Raw genomic sequence first — 25,094 nt, 5'->3', positions numbered from 1 at the left:
AAAGCAGCATGGAGTACAGTTCTACTCTGACACACATGAGGTTGCCGTGAGTCAGCAATGACTGCACAGCAACTTTTTTTTAATGAGGCCTGCTAAAAATAAAAACTCATTATGTAAGAACAATAAATAAAAATAATTTTAGTAATGCCTGAAGAATCAATGTTGGGCTTTATAGTAATGCCTGAAAAATCAATGTTGGCACATTTTTTTTTTTTTTTCTTTTAAAGGATACATTTTAAAATGCAAACGTTGCTTGAGAAGATTAAAGAAGAAACCATTCTCACCCACCAGTGCATATTGGGGTAGAAGCAATGGGAAGCTGGGGCATCCCGCGTGGGCTGACCAACAGTAAGCAGCCTGGGCTACTTAGGAAGCCTCTTCCCTGAAACTGCTAAATGTCACCCTTCTCTCAGCTCTGATGTCTCAGGTGCTTCCCTGAAGGTCTAGGTGGGAGGAGAGACAGGCACGCAGAGCTGTGCATCTGAAGGGAGGAGAAAGGTGAGATTATTCTGGGTGTTGGCCTCTAAGACAGGAAGAGGAAGCCTGGGGCCCTGCTCTGAGGCTGACTCACACCCACATTGGAATGGGCTAGACCCCTTGTTGGTACTGTGCCCACAATAAAGCGATTGACTTGTTTTTAAAAGAGAAGTTACTGCCTCTGTGATCACTCCTCTTTTCTAAATATAGCAGGGGATGTAAACGATGAAACTTCATTTTGGGGCTGGGTCCACCATTTGTTCATTTGAACATGGCAGAAGGGGGAAATAGGAGAATGGCTGCCTGGGTGGGGCAGGTGAACCTGCTGTGCAGAGGTCTGAAGTGCTGATGTCAAGCACAGAAATAAGCAGGTACCCTCCACTCTTCCTGCTCCTGTAAGAGCAAACAAACAAAAACCAGTTGCTGTTTAGTCAATTCCAACTCACGACAACCCTGTGTGTGCAGAGTAGGACTGCTCCATAGAGTTTTCAAAAGTGTGACCTTTCAGGGGCAGTTGCCAAGACTTTCTTCCAAGAAGCCTCTAGGTGCGTTCAAACCACCAGCCTTTCAGTTGGTAGTCAAGCACTTAAGTGATTTGGCCACTCAGGGACTCTTGTAAGGGCAAATACAAATTAAAAATAAGGAAGAGACTCCCACTGACCCCCTTTTCTTTCAGTATTTACCTTGGAACGCTTGAAAGCTCTTTCTCATCTCTGAAAAGTATATAAATCAAGAAAGTTTCCTCAAGGACCTGGGAGTCATCTCTTTTGAAATGTAACCATGACGGAGGATCACCCCCCTATCTTCCAGTATCCAGGCAGGAGATTAGCATAATCTCAGGTGGGCTCTAGGCCACAAAAATTATAGAAAATTAGCGATTTTATCTTGAAAATATGACTCTAATGGGTTGTCTCCATTTAGCTATACAGAAGAGTAAGATTTCTTTTGTTTTTGGAATCTCTTTAGCCGACTGCCTATGATACAACACATTCTGGGTTAATGCTTATTCAGCAATAAAACTTTTCTTTCTCTTTTCGTGGAGGTTTTCTGGATTGCAAGTAGATTTTGTTCTTAATTATATTTCCTCAACACCCCTAACTGGATTTCATTTCAATTCTCTAAATCAGATCAATCTTGAGGAAAGTTAGAAAATAGCCCAGGGGACTATCTATCACTCAATCCACAGATGTTTTCAGGGGGAACTATGACATAAATTAAATTTTCAGTCCTTCCCTCTCACACTTGCCCAGTTGTTCCATTCTCTCTATTTAGAGAAGCATAGCTCGGTGGTTAAGAGCCTGGATTCTGCAGTTAGACTGTCCACTGCCATCAAGTCGAGTCTGAGTCACAGAGACCCTATAGAACAGAGTAGAACTGCCCCACATGGTTTCCGAGGCTGTAAATCTTTAGAGAAGCAGACTGCCACATCTTTCTCCCTTGGAGCCGCTGGTGAGTTCCAACTGTGGACCTTTCAGTTAGCAGCCAGGTGCTTAACCACTGCACCACCAGGGCTCTTTGGAGTCAGACTATCTGGGGTCAAATCCCAGCTTTGTTACTCCCTAGGTGTGTGGTTTTGGGCAGGTTCAAGTTATTTGACCTTCCCGTGCCTCAGTTCCCTTATTTGTTGTTGCTTGCTGCCCCAGGCTCACTATGACCCCATGCACGAGGGAATCAAATGCTGCCTGGCCCTGCGCCATCCCCATGATTGGTGGTGGATTGGACTGTTGTGATCCATGGGGTTTTCACTGGCTGATTTTCAGAAGTAGGTTACCAGGCCTTTCCTCCTAATCTGTCTTAGTCTAGAAGTTCCAATGAAACCTGTTCAGCATCGTAGCAACAGCAAGCTTCCAACAACAGATAGGCAGTGTCTGTGCACGAGGTGCATTGCCCAGGAATCAAACCTGGGTCTTCTACCACTGAAAATTCTACCCTTATCTGTACAACTGGGCTAATAGTACCTACCCTTGTTGCGAGGAGTAAACGAGTTAATGCTTGGACCATGCCTGGAACAGTGCCTTGGCAAGTATTATCCCTTAGAAAGGTCAACATAACTATTCTGCTTTACAGGTACAGGAGAATCAGAGGCTGCAAAGAGCCCAAAACTTTTGCTGGCACTATGCCCACAATAAACCCACAGCCTTGTTTTTAGAAGACAAGTTATTATCTCTGTGATCACTTCTGTTTTCTAAGGTACAGCAGGGGATTTTTAAATGATAAAACTTGAACAGGCTGCCCCCTCAGGGGGTTCAAAAACACATGAGCTGTTAGAATAGAGTTACGGTAAATCACTTTCCATTAAGTTCTGGTTCTGGTTAACCAGGCAGCTGTCCATCTGCTCAAAATAGATATGTTTGCCTTTCTATCTGACCCATAACGACAAGATTAGCTATGGGCAAGTTCTCCAAAGTGTGTCTGGTTTAATTAGCAAAAATCACTTTGGACTTAGCCTTGGGGGTGTTGGTTCTAGGTCCACTGTGGTTGTTACGTGCTGTCCAGTCCATTCCGACTCATAGCGACTCCATGTGACAGAATAGAACTGTCCCATAGGGTTTTCTAGGCTGTAATTTTTAGGAGAGCAGATCTCCAGGTCTTTCTCCTGCAGAGCTGCTGGGTGCGTTCCAACTGCCAGCCAGACTTTTGGTTAGCAGCACGTAACTGTTGCGCCACCAGGCTTCCTTCTAGGTCCACTAGGGCACCCACTACTACAAGCTTTAAAGCCTCTACTGAGCATGGTTTACGGTGAGGAGAGGACAGGGTGCCTGGTACTTTGGTCTATAAAATGGGAAGAAAAAGAGTGTCTTTGTTTTAGAGCTGAGACTAGAGGTGCAAAGTGCTTTGGGCTTCCACGGAAGAGATGTTAGATCAGCCCCAAGTAGTATTATCATGCATAACTGTCTTTCCAGGACCAAAGGGAAAATAGAAGTCAGTGTATAGATAGAGTTAAAAAAAAAAAAAAAATCCACGAAAGGAGCCAATCCTGCACCTGGAACGTTAGCAATCAGGGGCCCTGTTGCATTCCCTACCCTAAACAATTTTCAGCATAACACAGGATCTGAAAAAAATAGTCAAATAAACCACCGCTGCCGGGACTGCGCTGGGTGCCCTTCCCGGATTCGCCCTTCCCGGGACGCGCCTTAAAGGGTCCTGCAGCTGAGGTCCCCGGGATTTGTACAGCAACTTTCCGCGGGACCTTGGGCTGAGATGGCGGGGACGTGAGATCTGCTTCCACATCAGCGGTAATATCAGCTGTGTACCTTTTTAGAAATTTCCAGAAAAAGTCTCCAAACCTTAGTGCCGGGAAATTTTTATAAAAATCTGAACTGAATCTCCCTGGCTACCTACAATCGTAGCTCTGTGGCTAAGAAGTAGCTGCAGGGTGATGTGGTGGAAAGAGCAGGCATGGAGTTGGGACTGCAGACCCAGGTTGCAGCTAACGACCCATGCCATGCCGGCTACTCACTTCCTCCCTCCTCCACTCCCTCGGGGCCTCAGTTTCCTCGTTTGCCAAATCTGAAGGCTGATCTTATAGATGATCTCTTCCAGCTCTACCATTCCCGCCGAGAAGAGATGAATGGCGCTGGGCGCAGAGAGCGCAAAGGGCCCCTCTCCGAATGGCTCGCTCCCACCCAGAGTAGATGCTGAGCCGGGGAAAGCGAACAGGAGCGGGCAGAGACGCTGCTCGCAACCCGAAGGGAGGAGATAGCGTTCGTCTCGGGTTATAAGGGGAAGGTGGAAAGCAAGGTGAAAGAAGGGTGCACCTGAGGTTTCTAAGCTCCTGGGAGAACTACGAGGGGCTGGGGTGGAGGAGCATTGGGATGGGAGCAGGGAAGCTGGCATGCGGCGGTGGGAGGGATGCTGGGTCTGGGCTCCTGGGAGGGAGAGGAGAGGACAGAGCGGGGAGAAACGATGCAAGATCAGGGTAAAAGGCGGCGGGGTGGGGCAGGGGTGGGGGCGAGAACGAGTGGACCCCTGTAGCAGTGGGGCGGGCGGAGGTGACGGCCGCACCAGGAGGGCAGGATTGGGGCTGGGGGTGCACGCGGTACTCACCAGGGTCTCCTCCTCGGAAAGGCCGGCCTCGGCCGCGATGAGGCACAGCGTGGTGGGGTCCGGGTGCTTGTTGACCCTGTTAAAGTTGTACTCCAGAATCTCCACCTGGTCCTCGGTGGGGCCGTTCGCTGTCTCCGCCGACATGGTCCCGGCGCGGCTGCGGGGAAGGAAGAAGCGGCGGCGGTGAGCGAGGCGGCGGGCGGGGCGCACCGAGCGACCGAGATCCTGGCCGCGCCCGACACCCACAGCCGGGGCGCACCCTCGGCCCACGGGCTGCCCCGCCTCGCGCAGGTCCTTGGCCACGCGAGGACCAGCGGCTGCGGCGGGGGCTGCGCTGGCTGCCCTGCCCGGTGTCGCCCTTCCCGGGACAAGCCTTCTGTGGTCCTGCACCTGAGCTCCGGGAATTTGTGCAGCAACTTTCCTCGGGTCTTTGGGCCGGGCCTGAGATGGTGGGGAGAAAGATGACGTAGCGCGCCCTCCAGGCTCTAAGAAAGGAGACTGATTTTGAAAAACCGCCTTACAAGCTTCCTCCGGGGAGGGAGACGCCCCTGGGGGCTGACTCGACAGATGGCGAGGGTGGGGTACCTCCGAGGCCGAGGCGGGGACGCCTCACCGGCACAAGTCGTTCTTCCTTTTAAAGTGGTTTAGCACTTTGGGGCCTTCGCTAGGCAGGACTGTACACCCCACACTTCCTCCAAAGACACTACCCACCGGGCAAATGTTATTTCTTAAAGTTGAGAAATGCGGGTGGAGCTACTCAAGTCTCTCGGTTTTACAGAGATGGAGACAGGTCCGCAGAGAAGTGATTGACTCCAGGAGTTCCTAAGGCGGAGGAGGAGAGCTTGTGTGGGCCGCTCTGTAATCGGCAACTTGCTACACAACTGCTGGGTCCCAAACTCCACCTCCCCACCCTCCCACCAGCGCTCACACACACTTGTTCTTAAGGAAGCTGTGAGTCCAGACCTCCAGTCAACCGGCAGCCGTTCGCCCATAGCAGGGCCAGGCCACTGTTCCACAGTGTACCGCAGGAGGCCACTTCACTAGGTGCTGCCTAGGTGAGGACTTCCAAGATAGAGGATCAGTGTCAACCGTCTTTTAATCTCGGACTTCCCCTGTGGTTGAACTACAATTTACTATCAAGTCAGGAGAATGGGTCCAACACAAGCTTCAAGCTCTCTTGTATCCCCTTACTTCAGAGCCAAACATTGCTTTAGCGGGCATTTGGGCAAGATGACTTCCTGCTGCCTTGTCTTAGATATCTAAGTAATTAGTGAAAGGGGCAAAGAAACCCCCCCTCCCCCTCTCCCCAATTTCAGATGCATGGTTAATAGAAATTTAGAGCCTTTGAGATCTTCTTGACTGTGGATTTGGTACAGGCAGGTTAGGACTCGCTGCTGACAGTAAAAGACAGCGTTTAAGTGTGGGAATCAGGTTGGTTTGTTGTTTTAACAAACAATTAGAAAATCATCCAGCACAATACTGAGTAGTTTTGATGTGTTTTGTGTCTGGGAATGAGCAACACTCCAATTGATCTGCCAAAAATTGTACCTGATGCTGTTACAACATTTTTTCCTGTGACCTGCATCTTCTGCTCGATAAATGTCGTTTCCTCTCCTCTAGGCCACTTAAAGGAAACTCTGGTGACATAATGGTTAAGAGCTTTGGTCAGCAGTGCGAATCCACCAGGCGCTCCTTGGAAGCCCTATGGGGGAATTCTGCTCTGTCCTATAGGGTTGCTATGAGTAGGAATCAACTCGATGGCAATGGCTTTGGTTTTTTTTGGTTAGGCCACTTAAAAGGAGCCCTGGTAGCAAGCACAGTGGTTAAGCACTTAGCTGCTAACCTAAAGGTCAGTGGTTTGAGCCCCCCAGCTGCTCCTTGAGAGAAAAGACCTGATGATCTGCTCCCGTAAAGACTGTAACCTAGGAAACTGTGGGGCAGTTCTACTCTGTCCTGTAGGGTTGCTACAACTCCATAGCACATGACAACAACAGGCCACTTAAATAAATCTCTGCGCGGTGCAAAGAGTTAACACACTCACCAAAAAGTTGGTGGTTCGGGTCCACCCAGAGGAGTCTCAGAAGAAAGGCCTGGTGATCTGCTTCTGAAAGATCACAGCCACTGGAAACCCTGGGAGCACAGCTCTGCTCTGACACACGTGGGGCTGCCACGAGTCCGAACCAACTCAACACTCACTGGTCAGTGATAAGACTAAAGAAGATTTCAGTCAGAACAAGTAGTCGTCCACTGTTAGAGAGTCTCGGGCTCAAGCCATTTATCAAATGAACCACTGTAAATCTCCCTGTTTTTAGGGGGGGCCTGTGCTCCCCTGGGAGCTCTGGTGGCACCGTGGTTAAAGATCTCAGCTGCTAACCAAAAGGTCGACAGTCCCAGCTGCTGCTTGGAAACTCTGTGGGGCGTTTCTACTCTGTCCCATAGGGTTCCTATGAGTGGGAATCGACTCGACAGCAATGGTTTTTGGTGCTTCCCTATCTAAAAATCTACATCAGTGAGTTCTGCCCTGTGCTGAGGAGGAGGGGGCTCAAGCCAGACCAGAAACACTTCCTCTCCTGTTGATTCCCACCCCCACCTTTGTTGGACACAGAACTTCAGAACTGGAAAGAGCCTTGGAGACTACCTCCTCCAGGGCTCTCTTGCACCAGCCCAGGAGGATGAAGCACAGGAAGACTCACTTTCCCAAGGTCACCCAGCTAGCAGCCAGCACCCTAGGATGGAAAGCCTTAGCTTCTGTTTCAGCCCCATGCTCTGCAAGAACTTTCTCAGCAGGAAAAGTCTGTCTCTCAGTTGGCATAAAAATCAGGAGGGCAACAGTTTAAATGCAGGCAAAGGTTCATTGTGATTGTGAACGGGCATGGGCATGGGCCATCCTCTTAGAACACTAATTCTGGTTGAAGCTGCTCACTGAAACGATCCACGATTGCTCATTCTGCCTAAAGGAACACAGGAGAGGGGAAGCTGCTGCTCTTGATTTTTTTTAACTGTGGTAAAAATATCTGTAACAAAACGTTTACCAATTCAACAATCTTTACGTACACAATTCAGTGACATTGATTATAGTCTTCATCTCGTGTAACCATTACCTCTAACCTTTTCCAAGTCATTCTACCACCATTAACAGTAACTCAGGACCACCTAAGTAATACTTTCCCCTCTTCCCCCCCTTCTCACCCCAGGTAACCAGTGATAAACTTTGATCTCTATGCAGAGATTACATGTAAATGGGATCAAGCAACATTTGTCCTTTTGTGCTTGACTTATTTTCACCCAGTTTTCAAGGTTCATCCATGTTGTAGCAGGACTTCATTTCTTTTTGTGGCTGAGTAATTTCCCATTGGAAACCCTGGTGGCATAGTGGTAAAGTGCTACAGCTGCTAACCAAAGGGTTGGAAGTTTGAATCCGCCAGGCGCTCCTTGGAAACTCTATGGGGGCAGTTCTACTCTGTCCTATAGGATCGCTATGAGTCAGTATCAACTCAATGGCATTGGGTTGGATTGGTAACATCCCAATGTATGTGTGTACCACATTTTGTTTATCCGTTCATCTGTTGATGGGCATTTAGGTTGTTTCCACCTTTTGGCTATTGTGAATAGTGCTGCAATGAACATTGGTATACTGCCTCTGATTTTATTTCTTGCCCTAGAAAGTTTCCATCTGATTCCATTTCCACAGTTATGCTGTATCTTCCATGAACATTTCTCTTCTTTGTAGAATCCCCTGTCCTTCAGAAATATTAATCAAATGTACAGATTTCTAATCTGGACCCTGATTCAAGGATTGTTAGACATGTCTTTTTTTTGAGGTAGGTGGCCATCATTTGAGTGCTGTTTTATAACTCAGGTGCTACTACTATCCTTTCATCTAATCAGCTGCATTGTGTTTATCAGATTTCTGTGGCACCTCTTACAGACCTTTGTATGACGTTTCATGGAGGAGGTCTTGGTTTACTTTAAAGAACTTGTTGGATTAGTTAATTGGACGAGAGCCATTGGACTTGGTTGGCTGCTAAGGAGACTTGCGGAAGGACTATGTGAAAGTGTCTGCTTCTCCAAGATGTACCAAACAAACTGACTTCTAGAAATAAGGGTCAAAGATCTAAGCTTTACAGTCACATCTACCTGTTATTCCTCTCCAAAGCTCAGTCTCTGTTATTTCAGCCCTCTTTGCTTGACACAGGACCCCTTTGTTTCTTCTCTCTCTCCTTTTTAAAGGAAATGTATAAACAGACTCTCCCTGGTAACCTTGGCCTTATAAAGTTTGTCAACTGTTTCTACTTGAGAAGTTTCTCTGAAGGTAATCGAAACAATTTCAGATAAAAAGAACTTAAAAAAAAAAAAAAGCTACTTAAACTTTAATCTTAGTATAAGTTCTATTGTTGTTCTGGTTATTAATATCTTATGAAACTTGCAAAGGATAATTTGTTCTGTGGTTGTGTTTTTCTTTTGTGGTTGGAGGAAGACAATGAATCGACATTTCAAGAGGTTAACTTAAAGCTGCTTGCTTTTTACTGAATTGATTCCGATTCCTGGGTAGACAGTTAAATCAATCTGATAGTTTTATCTTTGTCCCTTAATCTTACAGATACTTTGTTTCTAAAGTATGTACCTATGAACTAGTTCACAGGTAGTGCTACAATCCAGTTACCTGCAAAAATTGCTTTGGGCTGACATTTACAATCTTTTCCTCCTCCCAGCCATCCTGACCTTTTTGTAGTGCTGCTAATATCAAACAAGAGAAAAAGGTTATCAGCTGCAGGTACTCTCAGATATTCTCCTTAAACACGAAGTCCCCTGGTGAGCCGGCCAAAAGGGAGAAAAAGCAAATGAATAGTTCTTTAGGGCCTCCTCCCAGTTTTCTTTAGTCTGTATTTCATTTATGTTCAACTGTGAACTTTCTGAAGCATCTCATATTTTCCTAAGTGAGAAAAATCATGCCCTGCCACTTCTCTGAGAGAAGCAGTGGACTGAATTACTCTGGAGCAGGGTCTGGGGTGTGGTGTGGATCACCCAAGCTGTCAGTGTCTCTTGCAAATTAAAAAGCCAAAACCAAACCAGTTGCCATGGAGTCGATTCCAACTCGTGGTGACTCAATGTGTAAGAGTAGAACTGACCTTCATGGGATTTTCAATGGCTGTGCTCTTTTGGAAATAGATTGATTGCCAGGCCTTTCTTCCAAAGCACCTCTGGCTGGATTTGAACCACCAGCCTTTCAGTTAGTGGCTGAATGCGTAACCATTTGTACCATTCAGGAACTCACTGGCAAATTAGGAGTGGAATATTTATCTGCCTCTTCTGGGTTAGCACTAACTATAAATGTTTAGAACTCCTTATGCTTTATGCCTGTAAAGATGCATTCTAAATATCTTCTAACTCCGATACTGTGTATCATCTCAACCCTTGAATAGATGGTAAATTGAGGGAGTTTTAAAGGAATAAACTTTCAAAAATATACATTGAAATAAAAAATTGAAACTATGTCATTAACCTTTTGTATATATTGTCAGGAATGGGGAAATGCCTATAAAATTATGAATGAACAAGAGAAAAGAGACATTTTCCATGTTTAAAAAAATTCAGAAATAATCTAAAACCCTTTAAAAAATCTTTCAGAAAAATGTATGCCTTTTTTTTTTTTTTTATTGTGCTTTAGGTGAAAGTTTACAGCTCAATTTCTCATTTGAAAATTTATGCACATATTGTTTTGTGACATTAGTTGCAGTCCCCACAATGTGACAGCACACTCCCCCTTTCCACCCCAGGTTGCCAAGGTCCGTTCGACCAGTTCCTGTCCCTTCCTTCCTTCCATCCTGCTTTTGGACAGGAGCTGCCCATTTCATCTTGTGTATCTGGTTGAACTAAGAAGTACATTCCTCACATGTGTGATTTTTCTTTTTTGTTTTATAGTCCTGTCTAATCTTCGTCTGAAGAGTGGACTTCGGGAATGGTTTCGGTTCTGGGTTAACAGAGCATCTGGGGGCCATTGTTTCGGGGGTTCTTCCAGTCTCTGTCAGAACATTAACTCTGGTTTTTTTTTTTTTTTAATGTGAATTTGAGTTCTGTTCTACACTTTTTCTCCTGCTCTGTCCAGGACTCTGTTGCGTTCCCTGTCAGGGCAGTCATTGGTGGTAGCCGGGCACAATCTAGTTCTGGTCTCAGGCTGGTGGAATCTCTGGTTCATTTGGTCCTTTAGTCCTTTGGCCTAGTATTTTCTTTTTTTTTAACTGAACTTTAGATGGTTTACAGAACAAATTAGTTTCTCATCAAACAGTTAGTACACACATTGTTGTATGACATTGGTTAACCACCCCATATAAACACTCTCCCTCTCAACCCTGGGTTCCCTATTTATTATCAGCTTTCCTGTTCCCTCCTACCTTCCAGTCCCTGCCCCAGGGCTGGTGCGTCCCTTTAGTCTTGTTTTTTCCCATGGGCCTGTTCAGTCTTTGGCTGAAAGGTAAACCTCAAGAGTGGCCTCATTACTGAGCCAAAAGGGTGTTTGTGGGCCATACTCTCAGGGTTTCTCCAGTCTCTGTCAGGCCGGCAAGCCTGGTCTTTCCTTTTTGAGTTAGAATTTTGTTCTACATTTTTCCCCAGCTCTATCCAGGATCCTCTATTGTGGATCCCTGTCAGAGCAGTCAGTGATGGTAGCCAGGCACCATCTTGTTGTACTGACTCAGTCTGGTGGAGGCCGTGGTAGATGTGGTCCAGTGGTCCTTTGGACTAATCTTTCCCTTGTGTCTTTAGTTTTCTTCATTCTTCCTTGCTCTTGAAGGGGTGAGACCAATGGAGTATCCTAGATGGCTGCTCACAGGCTTTTAAGACCCCAGATGCTACTGACCAGAGTAGAATGTAGAACCTTGTCTTTATAAACTGTTATGCCAATTGAGCTAGATGTTCCCTGAGACCATGGTCCCCACAGCCCTCAGCCCAGAATTCGGTCCCTCAGGGAGTTTGGATGTGTCTATGGAGCTACCATGGCCTTGCCTTGTACAGGTTTTGCTGGCTTCCCCAGTATTGTGTACTATCTTACTGTTCACCAAAGTTACCACTTGTCTATTAAGTGTTTTTCCATCCCCATCCCTCCACTCCCTCGTAACCATCAAATATTGTTTCGTTTTGTAAGTAAACCTTTTCATGAGTTTTTACAGTAGTGATCTCATACAATATTTGTCCTTCTGTGGTTGTCTTATTTCACTCAGCATAATGTCCTCCAGATTCATCCATGTTATGAAATGCTTCATGATTCATCATTGTTCTTTAGCGTTGTGTCATGCTCCATTGTATGTATGCACCACAGTTTGTTTATCCATTCATCTGTTGATGGGCATCTAGGTTGTTTCCATCTTTTTGCCATTGCGCTTACTCTCCTATGCTGAGTTCCTTTTGTTTGTGGATTTCTGTTTCATTTCTTTTTTTGTAGATTTTGTTTTTATTGAGACTTTATGTTTTTCTTCCTTATTTCAATGAGTAGGTTTGTTAACTTTCTTTGTGGTTACATTGAAATTTACCCGTATCTTCCTAGGTTTAAACCAGTCTATTATTACTTGGCATTGCCTTGCCTTCCTATATAACTATACCATTTATTCCCTCTTTTATTGTTCTGACATTGTTGTCATTTACAGACTAACCTCTCTGGTTCCCTGTTGTAACTGTTTTGTTTTTGGATAGTCCTTGAGAGTTCATTTCCTAGGTAGGTATCTGCCCAGTACAATCTTGCGTCCTAGATTCAGGCTGTGGTTTAATGTTATTTGTCTTCAAATAGAAGGGCTCCCTTTAATAATTCTTGTAAGTTTGGTTTGGTTTTTACGTATTCCTTTAATTTCTGTTTATCTGGAAATGTCCTAATTTCACCATCATATTTGAACAAGAGTTTTGCAGGATATATTATTCTTGGTTGGCAATTTTTTTCTTTCAAGGTTTTATTCATATCGTCCCATTGCCTTCTTGCCTGCATGGTTTCTGCCAGATAATCAGAGCTTAGTCTTATTGTTTCTCCTCTGTATGTGACTTTTTGTTTTTCTTGAGCTGCTCACAGGATTTTTTCTTTGTCTTTGGTTTAACAAGTATGATTATGGCATGCCTTGGCGTTTTTCTTTTGGGCTGTAACCTATATGGGGTTTTTTGAGCTTCTTGGATGGTCAGTTTTTCATCATTCATGATATCAGGGAAGTTTTCTGTCAGCAATTCTTCAATGATCCTCTCTGTGTTTTCCGTTTTCACTCCCTGTTCTGGAACTCCAATCACTCATAGATTTTTGCTTTTGACTGTATCCCACGTAATTCTCAAGTTTTCTTCATTTTTCTTCACTCTTTTTCCTGATTTTTCCTCAAGAAGAGTTATATCTAAGTGTTCGCATTGAACTTTGCTGATTCTGCCTTCCATCATTCCAAACCTGCTCCTCAGCCCTTCTATGACACTGTCCATTTTTGAAATCTTGTTGTTTATCTTTTGGATTTCTAATTGTTGTTTTTGTATGATTTCTAGTTGTGAATTTATTTTGGCATTTTGTTCCTGTATTACTTTCCTGAATTGTTCCTTTTTTTGTCTATATTTTCCATGAATTTGTCTGCCTTTTTCATAAATTTGTCCATTGTTTCCTCATTTTTGTCTGCATTTTGCTTCAACTCTTGGATTGTTCTGAACATTAGAGATTTGAATTCCCAGTCATGTAGTTCTAGTTCCTTTTCTTCTACTGGAAAGTCATCTGGTGTTTTATTTTGGATGTCTACTGGAACCATCCTGTCCTGTTTTTTAATTAAAAAAACCCATAATATGTTTTGATATTGTCTTCTGTCTTTGGAACAGTCAGTTGTTATTTTCTTCATTTCTTGATTGTAGATTTGTTTGTTTCATCCTGCTTTTTTGTTTTACTTGGTGTCATCTGAGCAGGCAGGCTGTGCGTTCCTTGTTGTTTGCTTGTCTGTAGTCACTATACTTTTCACCTCCTTGTCCAATGGGCAGGGCCAGTCATTCAGCTATGGTGCAGCAGGGCAGGTACAGGTGAAGGGGAAGTGCTGGGATGGATTGTTTGTGGCACGTACTAGGGCTGACAAGGCAGGCCAGGAATCAGTGCTGGGCAGGTTCCAGTAGGCTGTGCCTGTGCTGCTCAGGGGTGTGATGTTCAGTGCACTGTGCAGGTAGGCAGGAAAAAGGGGGGAGGTTGTGAGGTGTGGAGCTAATAGGAGTATGGGAAAGAGGAGAGAGGGGAGAGAAACAGGAGCTAAAAACAAACAAGCAAAGAAAGAAAAAGAGTGCTAAGGGAGCTTGCCATTGGACTGGAGAGATGAGAAACCAAGAAATGGAGAAAAGCAAAAAGAAAAAAAAGGGAGAAAGGAAAAAAATAACTAGATAAAAATTTGGAAAAGAAAAGCACCCAGGAGTCCCAGAGTCCCATAAGTGGGGCTGCTAAGACCGTGGAAGTGGCTTCTAGGCTGCAGAGTATAGCCTTGCTAGAGGGGGTATAAACGTTACACAGCACCAGGTATTCGGGAGACAGGAAAAGAAGATAAATGTAGAGAGACAAGAACCAAGGAATGAAGAAAGACAGAAAGGGAAGAAGAGAGAGAAAAGAAAAAAAAAAAAAGAAATGCTCCTAGGGATCCCACCTATGAGGCTGTGCAGATTGGAGGAGTGGCTCCTAAGCCCTGGAGTGCAGCCTGGCTAGAAGGGGCTCCCAAGCTTTGGAAAGAAAAAGAAAACAAACAAACAGAACAAACCAAAACAAGGAAAAAAAAAAGCCTCAGGGATCCCACCAGTGTGATGTCACAGGCTGGGGGAATGGTTCCTCAGTTGAGCATGGCTTCACAGCCTTTCAAGAAGAAGCAAAGATGGCACATGGAGCCAGGTGTTCCAGAGAAAAGAGAGGGAGGTGGTAGGGGGCACAGAAGAAACCAAAAGAGATGAGAAGAACCAACACCAGCTCAGGGGCCCAACCAGTGTAGCCAGGGCGAATCCAGGCAGCCTGAAGCCAAAGCAGTTTCCTCCTGGCCAAGAGACTGTGTGGCTGGCCGAAGAAGAGGATGCCAAATGGGGGGGGGGGGAGGGGACATTAGGAAAGTGTATACTGCTCCTTACTGGGTGCTCTGTCTCCTGCTGGGACTTCCATGAAGCTGCTTTCCCATACTCCCTGTCTGCTGATCTGTGCTGTGGATGGGGCGAGTCCAAGCAGCACAGATGTTGCGCTTCCCGGTGGCTGAGCCACCGCAGCCAGCCAGGAAGCTCGGAGGTAGAGCCACAGGGAGAGAATGGGGGGTGGGAAAGCATGTATCACTGGTTACCAGGTGCTCTGTCTCCTGCTGGGAGTTCTGCGAAGCTGCTTTCCTGTGCTCCTTGTCTGCCAATCCCCGACAGGAGTCCAAGGTAGCAGATCTGTGCTGCATTAGCTGATAGGCCGCCCGCACGTATCTCTCCTTGCTCCCTATCCTGTCAGTTTCTTATTCCATTTGGTGCTTGGTTGAGTTCTTCATCTCTTCATTTGACACTTCAGGTTCCAGGAATGACGTTTGTCTCTGTTTTACTTAGTTTTTCGCGTCTTTGGTGCAGAGGAATGGCGTAGTATTTCTGTCTATGGTGCGATGTTGGCCAGAAGTCTTCTGGCCTAGTATTTTCCTTGTGTCTGTGGTGTTCTCCATTCCCCTTTTCTCCAAGTGGGATGGGACCTATTGTTGTATCTTAGATGGTCACTCGCAAACTTTTAAGACCCCTGGTGCCATAACCAAAGTGGCATGTGGAACATTATGCCAGTTGACCTAGATGTCCCCCAAAACTATGGTAGAAAAGTGTATCCTTAAAACAACCTGAGATTGGGACACAGGACAGCATCAGCCAGATACAACTCAATAAAGAATTCTCAAAAATAAAACACCTAAAAGACTGAAAACAAGGAACCAGAGATGTCAATCTATAAATGACAACAATTTCCAAACAAAAAAGGGAATAAACAGTGTAGTTATAGAACTTCCATATGGAGAGGAAGTCAAGGTGATGTCAAGAAATAAAAGACTGGTTTAAACTTAGGAAGATAAAGATAAATTTCAAGGTAACCACAAAGAAAGTTAACAAACCTACTCATCAAAATAAAAAAGAAGAAAAATGTAAAGGTTCAGTAAACACAAAATCAACAACAGCAAAAGAAATATAAAGAAAATTCACAAACAAAAAGAACTCAGCACAGAAAATGAAACAAAGAAACCACCAACAGCACAAAAAAAGTACAACAAAATGACAGCAATAAACTCAAACCTATAATCACATTAAATGTAAATGGCTTAAATGCACCAGTAAAGAGACAGAAAGTGGCAGAATGGGTTAAAAAACATGACCCATAAATATGCTGTCTATAAGAGACACAACTTAGACACAAACTAAAACTCAAAGGTTGCAAAAAATATATGTCAAACAACAACCAAAAAAAGGGCAGAAGTGGCAATATTAATCTCTGTTAAAGTAGACTTTAAGGCAAAATCCACCATAAAAGATAAAGAATAGCATTATACAATGATTAAAGGGTCAATTCACCAGAAAAACATAAGTATAATAAACATATATGCATCCAAATGACAGGGCTCTGAAATACATAAAACAACTCTAACAGCATTGAAAAGAGAAATAGACAGGTCGACAATAATAGTAGATTTCACCATATCCCATTTGGTGAAGGACAGAACATCCTGAAAGAAACTCAACAAAGATATAGAAGATCTAAATGCCATAATCAATGAATTTGACCTCATAGACATATACAGAACACTCCACCAAACCGCAGCAGAGTATACATTATTTTCCAACACACATGGAGCATTCTCCAGAATAGACCCATTTTTAGGCCACAAAGCAAGCCTTAACAAAATCCGAAACACTGAAGTAACACAAAGCATTTTCTCTGATCACAATGCCATAAAAGTAGAAATCAATAACAGGAATAGCAAGCAGGAAAAAAAAATCAAATACATGGAAACTTAACAACACCTGCTTAAAACACCACTGAATAATAGAAGAAATCAAAGATGGAATTAAAAAATTCCTAAAATCAAATGAGAATGAAAACACATCTTACCAAAGTCTTTGAGACACAGCAAAAGCAGTGCTCAAAGGTCAACTTACAGCAATAAATGCACACATCAAAAAAGAAGAAAGGGTTAAATCAAAACATTAACCCTACAACTTGAACAAACAGAAAGAGAGCAGTAAAAGGAGCCTAGTCATAAGAAGAAAGGAAATAATAAACACTAGAGCGGAAATAAATGAAATAGAGAACAAAAAAGCAATAGAAAGAAATCAACGAGACCTGAAGTTGGTTCTTTGAAAGAATCAACAAAATCCACAAGTGAATGGCCAGATTGACAAAAAATAAGCAGGAGAAGAGATGAAGCAAATAACTTGAACAGGAAATGAGAAGAGTGACATTACAACAGAACTAACTGAAATAAAAAGGATCAGAACAGAATACTATGAAAAATTATACTCCAACAAATTTGAAAGCCCAGAGGAAATGGACAAATTTCTAGAAACATACTACCTACCTAAACTAACAAAAAAGAGGTAGAAAAACTGAACAGACCCGTAACAAAGAGGAGATTGAAGAGGTACTAAAAAATATTCCCTTCAAAAAATAAAAACCCTGGCCCAGATGGCTTCACTGGAGAATTCTACCAAACATTCAGAGAATAGCTCACACCAGTACTACTCAAACTATTTTAGAATTTAGAAAAGGAACGAATACTCCTGAATTCATTTTATGAAGCCAACTAGAATGGATTGAATTGTGTCCCCCCAAAATATGTGTCAGCTTGGTTAGGCCATGTGTGGTTGTCCTCCATTTTGTGATTTTTGTATGTGTTATAAATCATAATCTCTGCCTATGGTTAAAGAGGATTAGGGTGGGATGTAACACTCTTGCTCAGGCCACATCCCTGATCTAATGTAAAGGAAGCTTCCCTAGGGTGTGGCCTGCACTACCTTTTATCTTACAAGAGATAAAAGGAAAGGGAAGCAAGCAGAGAGTGGGGACCTCATTCCACTAAGAAAGCAGCACTGGGAGCAGAGCGCATTCTTTGGACCTGAGGTTACTGCGCTGAGATGCTCCCAGACCAAGGGAAGACTCATGCGTCACAAGGACCTTCCTCCAGAGCCAACAGAGAGAGAAAGCCTTCCGCTGCTGGAGCTGATGACCTGAATTTGGGCTTGTAGCCTACTAGACAGTGAAAGAATGAATTTCTCTTTGTTAAAGCCATTCACCTGTGGTATTTCTGTTATAGCAGCACTAGATGACTAAGTCACCAATATAACTCTGATACCAAAGTTAGGCAAAGACACCACAAAAAAGAAAATTATAGACCAATATCCCTCATGAATACAGACTAAAAATTCTCACCAAAATTCTAGCCAATAGAATAAAACAGCACATCAAAAAAATAATGCACCATGACCATGTGGGATTCATACCAGGTATGCCAGGATGGTTCAACATTAGAAAATCAATGTAACCCACTGCATAAATAAAACAAAAGGATCATACGATCATCTCGATTAATGCTGAAAAGGTAGTTGATAAAGTCTAACATCAATTCCTGATAAAAGCTCTCAGCAAAATTCCTCAACACAATATAGGGCATTTATACAAAACTAACAGCAAGTATTATTATCAATGGGGAGAGATTGAAAACATTCCCCTTGAGAACAGGAACTAGACAAGGATGCCCTTATCACCACTCTTATTCAACATTGTGCTGGAATTCCTAGAGCAATAAGGCAAGAAAAAGAAATAAAAGGCATCCAAATTGGTAAGGAAGAAGTAAAACTATCCCTATTCACAGATGATATGATCCTATATATAGAAAATTCCAAAGATTCTGCAAGAAAACTACTGGAACTAATAGATTCAGCAGAGTAGCAGGATACAAGATCAACATACAAAAATCAGTTGGATTCCTCTACATAAACAAAGAGAACTTAGAAAAGGAAATAAGGAAAATAGTACCACTTACAATAGTCCCTCAAAAGATAAAATACTTAGGAATAAATGTAACCAGATACTAAAAGACCTATACATAGAAAACTACAAAATACTACTGCAAGAAACAAAAAGAGACCTACATAAATGGAAAAACATACCACTCTTGTGGATAGGAAGACTCAATACTGTGAAAATGTCAATACTGCCCAAAGTGATCTACAGCTATAAGGCAACCCTGATCCAAATTCCAGTAGCATTCTTCAATAAGATGAAAAAGCTAATCACCAACTTCATATGGGAAGGACAGAGGCCCTGGATAAGTAAAGCACTATTGAAGAAGAAGTACAAAGTAAGAGGCTTCACACTATCTGATCTCAGAACTGACTATACGGTCATGGTAATCAATACAGCCTGGTACTGTACAGTGGCAGACACACAGACCAATGGAACAGAATTGAGAACCCAGATGTAAATCCACCCACCTACGGGCAGCTGATCTTTGACAAAGGCCCAAGTTCCATTAAATGGGGAAAAGACAGTCTCTTTAACAAATGGTGCTGGCAAAACAGGATATCCAATTGTGAAAAAATGAAACAGGACCCTACCTCACACCATACACAAAAACTAACTCAAAATGAATCAAAGACCTAAATATAAAACCTAAAACAATAAAGATTATGGAAGAAAAAATAAGGACAATGCTAGGGGACATAATATATGGCATAAACAGAATACTAAACATAGCTATAAACATACAAACAGCAAAAGATGAACTAGATAGTGGAACCTCCTAAAAATTAAACACTTATGCTTATCAAAAGACTTCTCCAAAAGAGTAAAAAGACAACCTACAGATTGGAAAAAATTTTGAGCTAAATATATGTTTTTTAAAGCCACCCACTTGTGGCATTTCTGTTACGACAACACTAGGTATACATGACGGTAGCAAGTAACATTTTCAGGAAGAGTCTAGGAGTTGTTTTCCATCGAGTCGGCCTAGGAGATTAGGGAAGTAAATTAAACATTTTTCATTTTCTATTCAAAGGTCATTAAGTATCAAAAGAATATATGTAATGTACATGTAAGCTATGAAGCAGAAATTAAATAAACACTAGTGAACTCCACCTAATTTAAGAATTAAACTTACCTGTATTTCCTCCCCAATCCCTTTGCTGACCGGCCCCCGGAGAAATCTATGATTCTGAATTTTGTATTTATCATTCCTTTGCTTTTTAAATTATTTCTATCACATGCGTACCCTTTGCTGTCCAGTTGATTTCAACTTACAGTGAACCGAGGTGTGTTACAGTATAACTGTGCTCCATAGGGTTTTTCAAGACTGTGACCTTTCATAAACAGATCACTGGGCCTTTCTTCCAAGGCACCTCTGGGTGAGTTCTGACTACCTGCCTTTTGGTTAATGGTTAACCACTTGACAATCCAGGGTTCCTATCACATTTATAATGCCCCTAAAAGATCACATAATTTTCAGTTTTGCTGGCTTTTGAGTTTTATAAAAATGGTATCTTACTATATATATAATTCTTCTGAGAATTACTTTTCTCACTTAACATTGTTTCAAAGATCCACCCATATTTCTGCGTGTAGAGGAGTTCATTCATTTTCTAATAAAATTCCATTTTATGAATGTACTGCAATTCGTTAATCTCTTTTCCTATTGATGGATATTTGGGTTGTTTCCAGCTTTTGCTATTATGGACATTGCCTGTCTGAACTTTCTTGTATATATTTCCTGAAGCGCACCTACCAGGGTTTCTCTAGGGTATATACTAGGAGTGGAGCTGCTGGGTCATGAGGTAGGTGTGGGTTTAGCTTCACAACATAACATCGAATTGTTTCCAAAGTTGTTGAACAAAATTACATTGCTACCAAGTATACAGCATTTTCTTTGTTCCACATCCTCAACACTTGTATTGTCGACTCTAATTTTTGCCAAAGCTGTTATGTATAATTTGTATCCATGAACAATCTACAAACCTCCCTGAAGTTATTTATATTTTCAGTCTATGTATCTTCTTGGGGATAAAAGTTTCCATATGTTTACTATTTGCTGTGTAAAAGTATTTTTTATTCTAGCCCAGAAGGGAATTTGAGGTATTTTTGAGAGTTTTGACTTTGTGTCCAGACTAGCTTGGTTCTTTCCATTGGTCAACAAGAACAATAACAAATGTATGGAAAACTAATCATAGCAGCTGCTTTGGCTGTATTATGCTAAAAGGGTTACACTTTTCCCTTCTGCTGACCTCCTGGGTATCAGGACTTCGTTCTGCACTTAAAAAAATGTGTTAAAGGGGAATATAGGGTGGAGAGGAGTGTGCTGTTTCATTAGGGAGACAGCAACTAGGAGTATATGGCAAGGTGTATATAAATTTTTGTATGAGAGACTGACTTGATTTGTAAACTTTCACTTAAAGCACAATTTAAAAAAATGTGTTAAGCATATCAATTATTGGCCAAAAAAAATTTTTTTTAAGTAAATATAAAAATCTCCAAATGAAAACCACAGAGATGAATGGATAGTAACTGGGTAAAGAAGAAGAGAAGATGCAGGGATGATAGGAAAAGTGGGAAAGAAGGCAACTATTAGGCTGTGGGTTTAAACAAATAATGTGATCAAGTGTTTGGTCTGTGATAACGCAGTGTGCTGAGCTTCAGTTCAAAAGCAGATTGATATAAGTTATTTTAATTTCTCCTACTACCCTCTCTTGGAAATCAGCATGGAATTAGTCCTGTTTTGCAGGACTTGTCTACAGCATCAGGGAAGACTCAGAATTCTACCTTTTATTCTGGCTGTAGCAGGAAAGGTAGTTCATATGAGTTCATGAGCATGAAGAGTGACTTATGCCTCCAGATATATTCTCCTTAGTTACTAATGATGTTAGCAACTCTAACATATCACTGAACTACCTATGTGGATTTCTGAGGTCTAATTTCACTGTCTGCCTCTTTAGTGAAGCATTGGGGCTGGGCCACCAGCCTTTCCCAGTGTGGGCTAGGCCATTGCTGACCTTCTGTAGTCTCTCCACCTCATTCCCTTAGCTGCTGCTGTAGCCTTCTTGCGAACCTCCATCATTCCTTTGGAAAGCCCTAGCATCTGCTTGAAACCAGGGCAATAGCGGTAATGGAATCTTCCCTTTTGAGTTTTGCTCTGATTTCATTTTACAGATGAGAAAATTGAAACATAGCTAATTTGGGAAGATTTGTTCAAGTTTGTTCAGTAAGGACAGGGGTCTTTAATGTTGGATCCAGTGTAATAGTTACAGGTACATGCAGAACAACTTGCCAATTCACAGTGATAAGCACATTGTTCTCCCAGAACACGCTGTACTTGACTTGAGATGCCAACCAGTATCTGAGTTCATGCCATTCCAGCTGGTCATCGGTGACTACATCAACCAATGCACCTCTTATTCCCACATGCTTTGTCAGGCAAAGGTGTCATCAGGCTTGCTTTCCACATTTCAGCCCTGCTCTAGAACTGCAGGGCTGGTAACCTGAGGTTTAAAAATATGAAGTGTTGCTGACTTTTTAGTTCTGCATGTGTGGTATGTGCTTCATATATGCTCTGTGTAATTGTTAACTCAGTGTATTACTTTCCAGGTTCTTCTCTTTGGGTTAACTGTCCTCTAAACTTAGAAACCTCTGTGTTCCAGGGAACCCAGCAGAGTGAAGAACAAAATGAAATTTAAGGCAATGTAGTTAACAGGTCAAATAATTAAAAGTCCTGACCACTCATCATTTGAAATATTACTTAGCTTTGCTGGGTCTCCATTTCTCTGATGTGAAGGAAGGAAATACCAATAATACATGCCTTTGCCCAGCTCACAGATTTGTTGTAAAGTTCGTATGATATTATTATAGGGAAAGTATTTATAATCTGTAAAGTGTTGCACTTACAGAAGGTACTGTTCTTTAAATGGTTGTGAGCTGGGTTTTCAATAGAAAATTTCTTGGGTGGCAAGCTGTTAAGAACAGTTTATAAATTTCATTCTTTCTGAGTTAAAAATCTCTTTTTATCTTTTTGGAATGACAAACCACACTGGTTGGAATCAGAATTTTTTTTTTTTAATCAAATGCCATATGTACTGTTTTATCATAGGATATATCCTTGGATGGACCATCTCAAAGTGGAGGCGGGGATGTCTGTCTTAAGCACGTTTTCTTATTAAGCACGTCTACCATGTGAATTGGTTTGACCTTAGTCATTGGTATTTTCACTAAAATAATGGTTTCTCTGTTCATTTTTCAACATCACTCTTCAATTTCTCCTTTCCTGTCTTCTATTAATGAGGAGGCATTAATAGGACAGTAGATAAATCATGAGAAAATTGACAATAAGCAGAAACAAATATTCTATGAATCAATGGATAGATTTTTCAAAGCTATCTTGCTCTATGAGAATAATGACCAAATTGAAATGGTTTTGAACTGTATTGTTCATGAGCCTTTCTTCCTCCCTAAACTATATGCTGTCCTGCGGTGGAGGGCGCGGGGAGGTGTGCCATCTCTTTTACATTTATATCTCCCCAGCATTTATTAGCAGTGTCTGCTTCTTAACAGGTGCTCATTAGATGCCTGTTGAAACCAGTGGCGTTTGGCATGACTTGGTTTAGGACATAACTTAGGAAGAGGCTATTCTGTGTTTTCAATAGCTAGAGTTTTAGCCATATTCAGGACCAGAATATAAAATTAGAAAAAATAATTTTCCACCCTTCTGATATCCTTGGTCCTCACTGTTCCAAACAACACGCAGTTGATTTCTGTTGTTGAATCACATGCAGGAATCTCAATAGATAACTGATTTATTGAGTTATTACTTTGGGCCAGCACTGTTCTCAGTGCTTTAGATGAGTTAACTCATTTGATCAACTATGTAGTAGGTACTTTTATTGTCTTGATTTTATACATGTGGCAATAGATGGAGATCTGCATACCTTTCCCAAGGCGATTTATACAACTTTTCTAAGATCACAGTTCTAGTTAAGTGACAAAACAAAGATTTACACCTAGGAAGTCTGGTGTCTTTGTCCATGTTCCTAGCCACTAGACAATATTTCCTCTTAGCTATGCAGACAGAAGAGCCCTGGTGAGCGGTCATGGAAAAAGAGGCAGTAAAGCTGGGTGGTGCATCACCTGGGATAGGGATGAGGTAGTGCCCAGTGCCTGGCCTGGGTGCCCTGTGGGGTGGGGCTAGTCTGGGAGCAGTGTCTCCATCCCTGTGGCATGTTTCTCAACCCTGGTGACCAGAGACATCTGTGACCCAGCTAAATGGACTAGCCAGTGATTTCAGTTAGTACCACCAGCCAGGCTGCCCTTCCTTTCCCCACATGCTCTTCTTTAATTGGTGCAGATATAATTGAAAGATGACATTGTGCAAATAATATAGTTACAAATAAGAAAATTGTACAGCATTCAACAGAATGGAAAGGTTGGCTTCAACCAGAGCAGTTGGTTCTTAGTGACTACTGTTGCTACTTAATCTGTACACGTACAGAGTTTTGTTGAATTGATTAAGGAAACTCCTGAAGCTGTTGTTGGAACAAGTCCTTCAGTGGTCCAGGCTTTTTACAGCTACTTATAGAAAATATTAAGATGTGATTCAAAGCTATTGGAGAGGAGAGCGTCTGTGAATGACTTCTAGCAATGAATTATTTACTCATTTACCTGACTTAAAATTCTTTGTATACACACTGAATTCTTCTCAATGATAGCCTAACTCACGTCACGTTCGAATCCAAAGCCTTGTATGTGGAAACATACAGAAATAGTGGAAGACAGTAGTAAAACCTTAGTCTTCTTTGTTGAGTGTGCTGTGAAGTAAGTAGGGTATTAAGTCTACAGTCTTAGAAATAAATGAGTGAACGAAAGGAGGCAATCTCATCTCCATATCCTCCGTAGAGATCTCCATTGTGTAAATTGGTTGCTTTTCCAAAGGTCTTTTCTATGCTGATTATTATGAATTCAGAAAAGCTTTCTTTAGAAACAACATTAGAAGTTGCAGATAGGCTCCCAGGCTAACCCACAAAAGAGGGTGTAACTGAAATGCTACATATTTGTGGTGGAAAAAGAAAATAATACTGTTGAAATATCCTAGTAAAATTTAATAAGAAATTATTTCTTTATTTCAAAAGCAGATGCTTCAAAGGAAGACGAGGAACGTTGATGCGAGAAGTAGATTTTCTGAGATATGATTAACGACGTGAATAGTAAACCATAGAGAAAAAGCTAGAGATTACTTTGAATGGTTTCCTCCCGTGCCCCCATCCTTCCACACAAGGGACAAGAAGGGTTGTTGTTAGTTGCTAACGAGTTCTGAGTCATGGTGGCTCCGTGTGTTACAGAGTAGAACTGCTCCATAGGGCTTTCTTGGCTGTAATCTTAACAAAAGCAGGTTGGCAGGCCTTTTGTTTCGTGGTACTGCCTGATAAGTTAGAACCACCAACTTTTAGGTTAGCATTCATACTGCCTAGGGAGGGGATGGGAAAGATTTTGTTACTCACATTCCCTGACCCAGTCACCAAGTGGCACTGTCAGACCGGAACAGCACAGATGCTGACCAGTTAAGAAAAGAGAAAAG

At 42.4% G+C, this 25,094-nt stretch overlaps 1 protein-coding gene across 2 annotated transcripts in view; it reads right to left on the bottom strand.

Annotated features, from left to right (window-relative positions):
• Positions 1–25,094, bottom strand: part of HOPX (HOP homeobox) — a 43,010-nt gene that overhangs the window by 6,038 nt on the left and 11,878 nt on the right. Inside the window, exons 1-2 of one of the 2 annotated variants that reach the window (XM_010595697.3) lie at positions 4,915–5,150; positions 4,525–4,681 (exon numbers count right to left, since the gene is read on the bottom strand). In XM_010595697.3, the coding sequence (XP_010593999.2) occupies positions 4,525–4,668 (144 nt within the window). In that variant the 5' untranslated portion in view covers positions 4,669–4,681; positions 4,915–5,150. Of the gene's footprint in view, positions 1–4,524; positions 4,682–4,914; positions 5,151–25,094 lie in introns of those variants that run through there. The other variant, XM_064285760.1, reaches the window with a different exon arrangement.

The sequence above is a fragment of the Loxodonta africana genome, chromosome 5, assembly GCF_030014295.1.
Source record: "Loxodonta africana isolate mLoxAfr1 chromosome 5, mLoxAfr1.hap2, whole genome shotgun sequence".
In the NCBI taxonomy this organism is placed as follows: Eukaryota; Metazoa; Chordata; class Mammalia; order Proboscidea; family Elephantidae; genus Loxodonta; species Loxodonta africana.
Note: the sequence above shows the minus strand (reverse complement) of the source record. Positions and strands in the feature narration are given on the sequence as shown.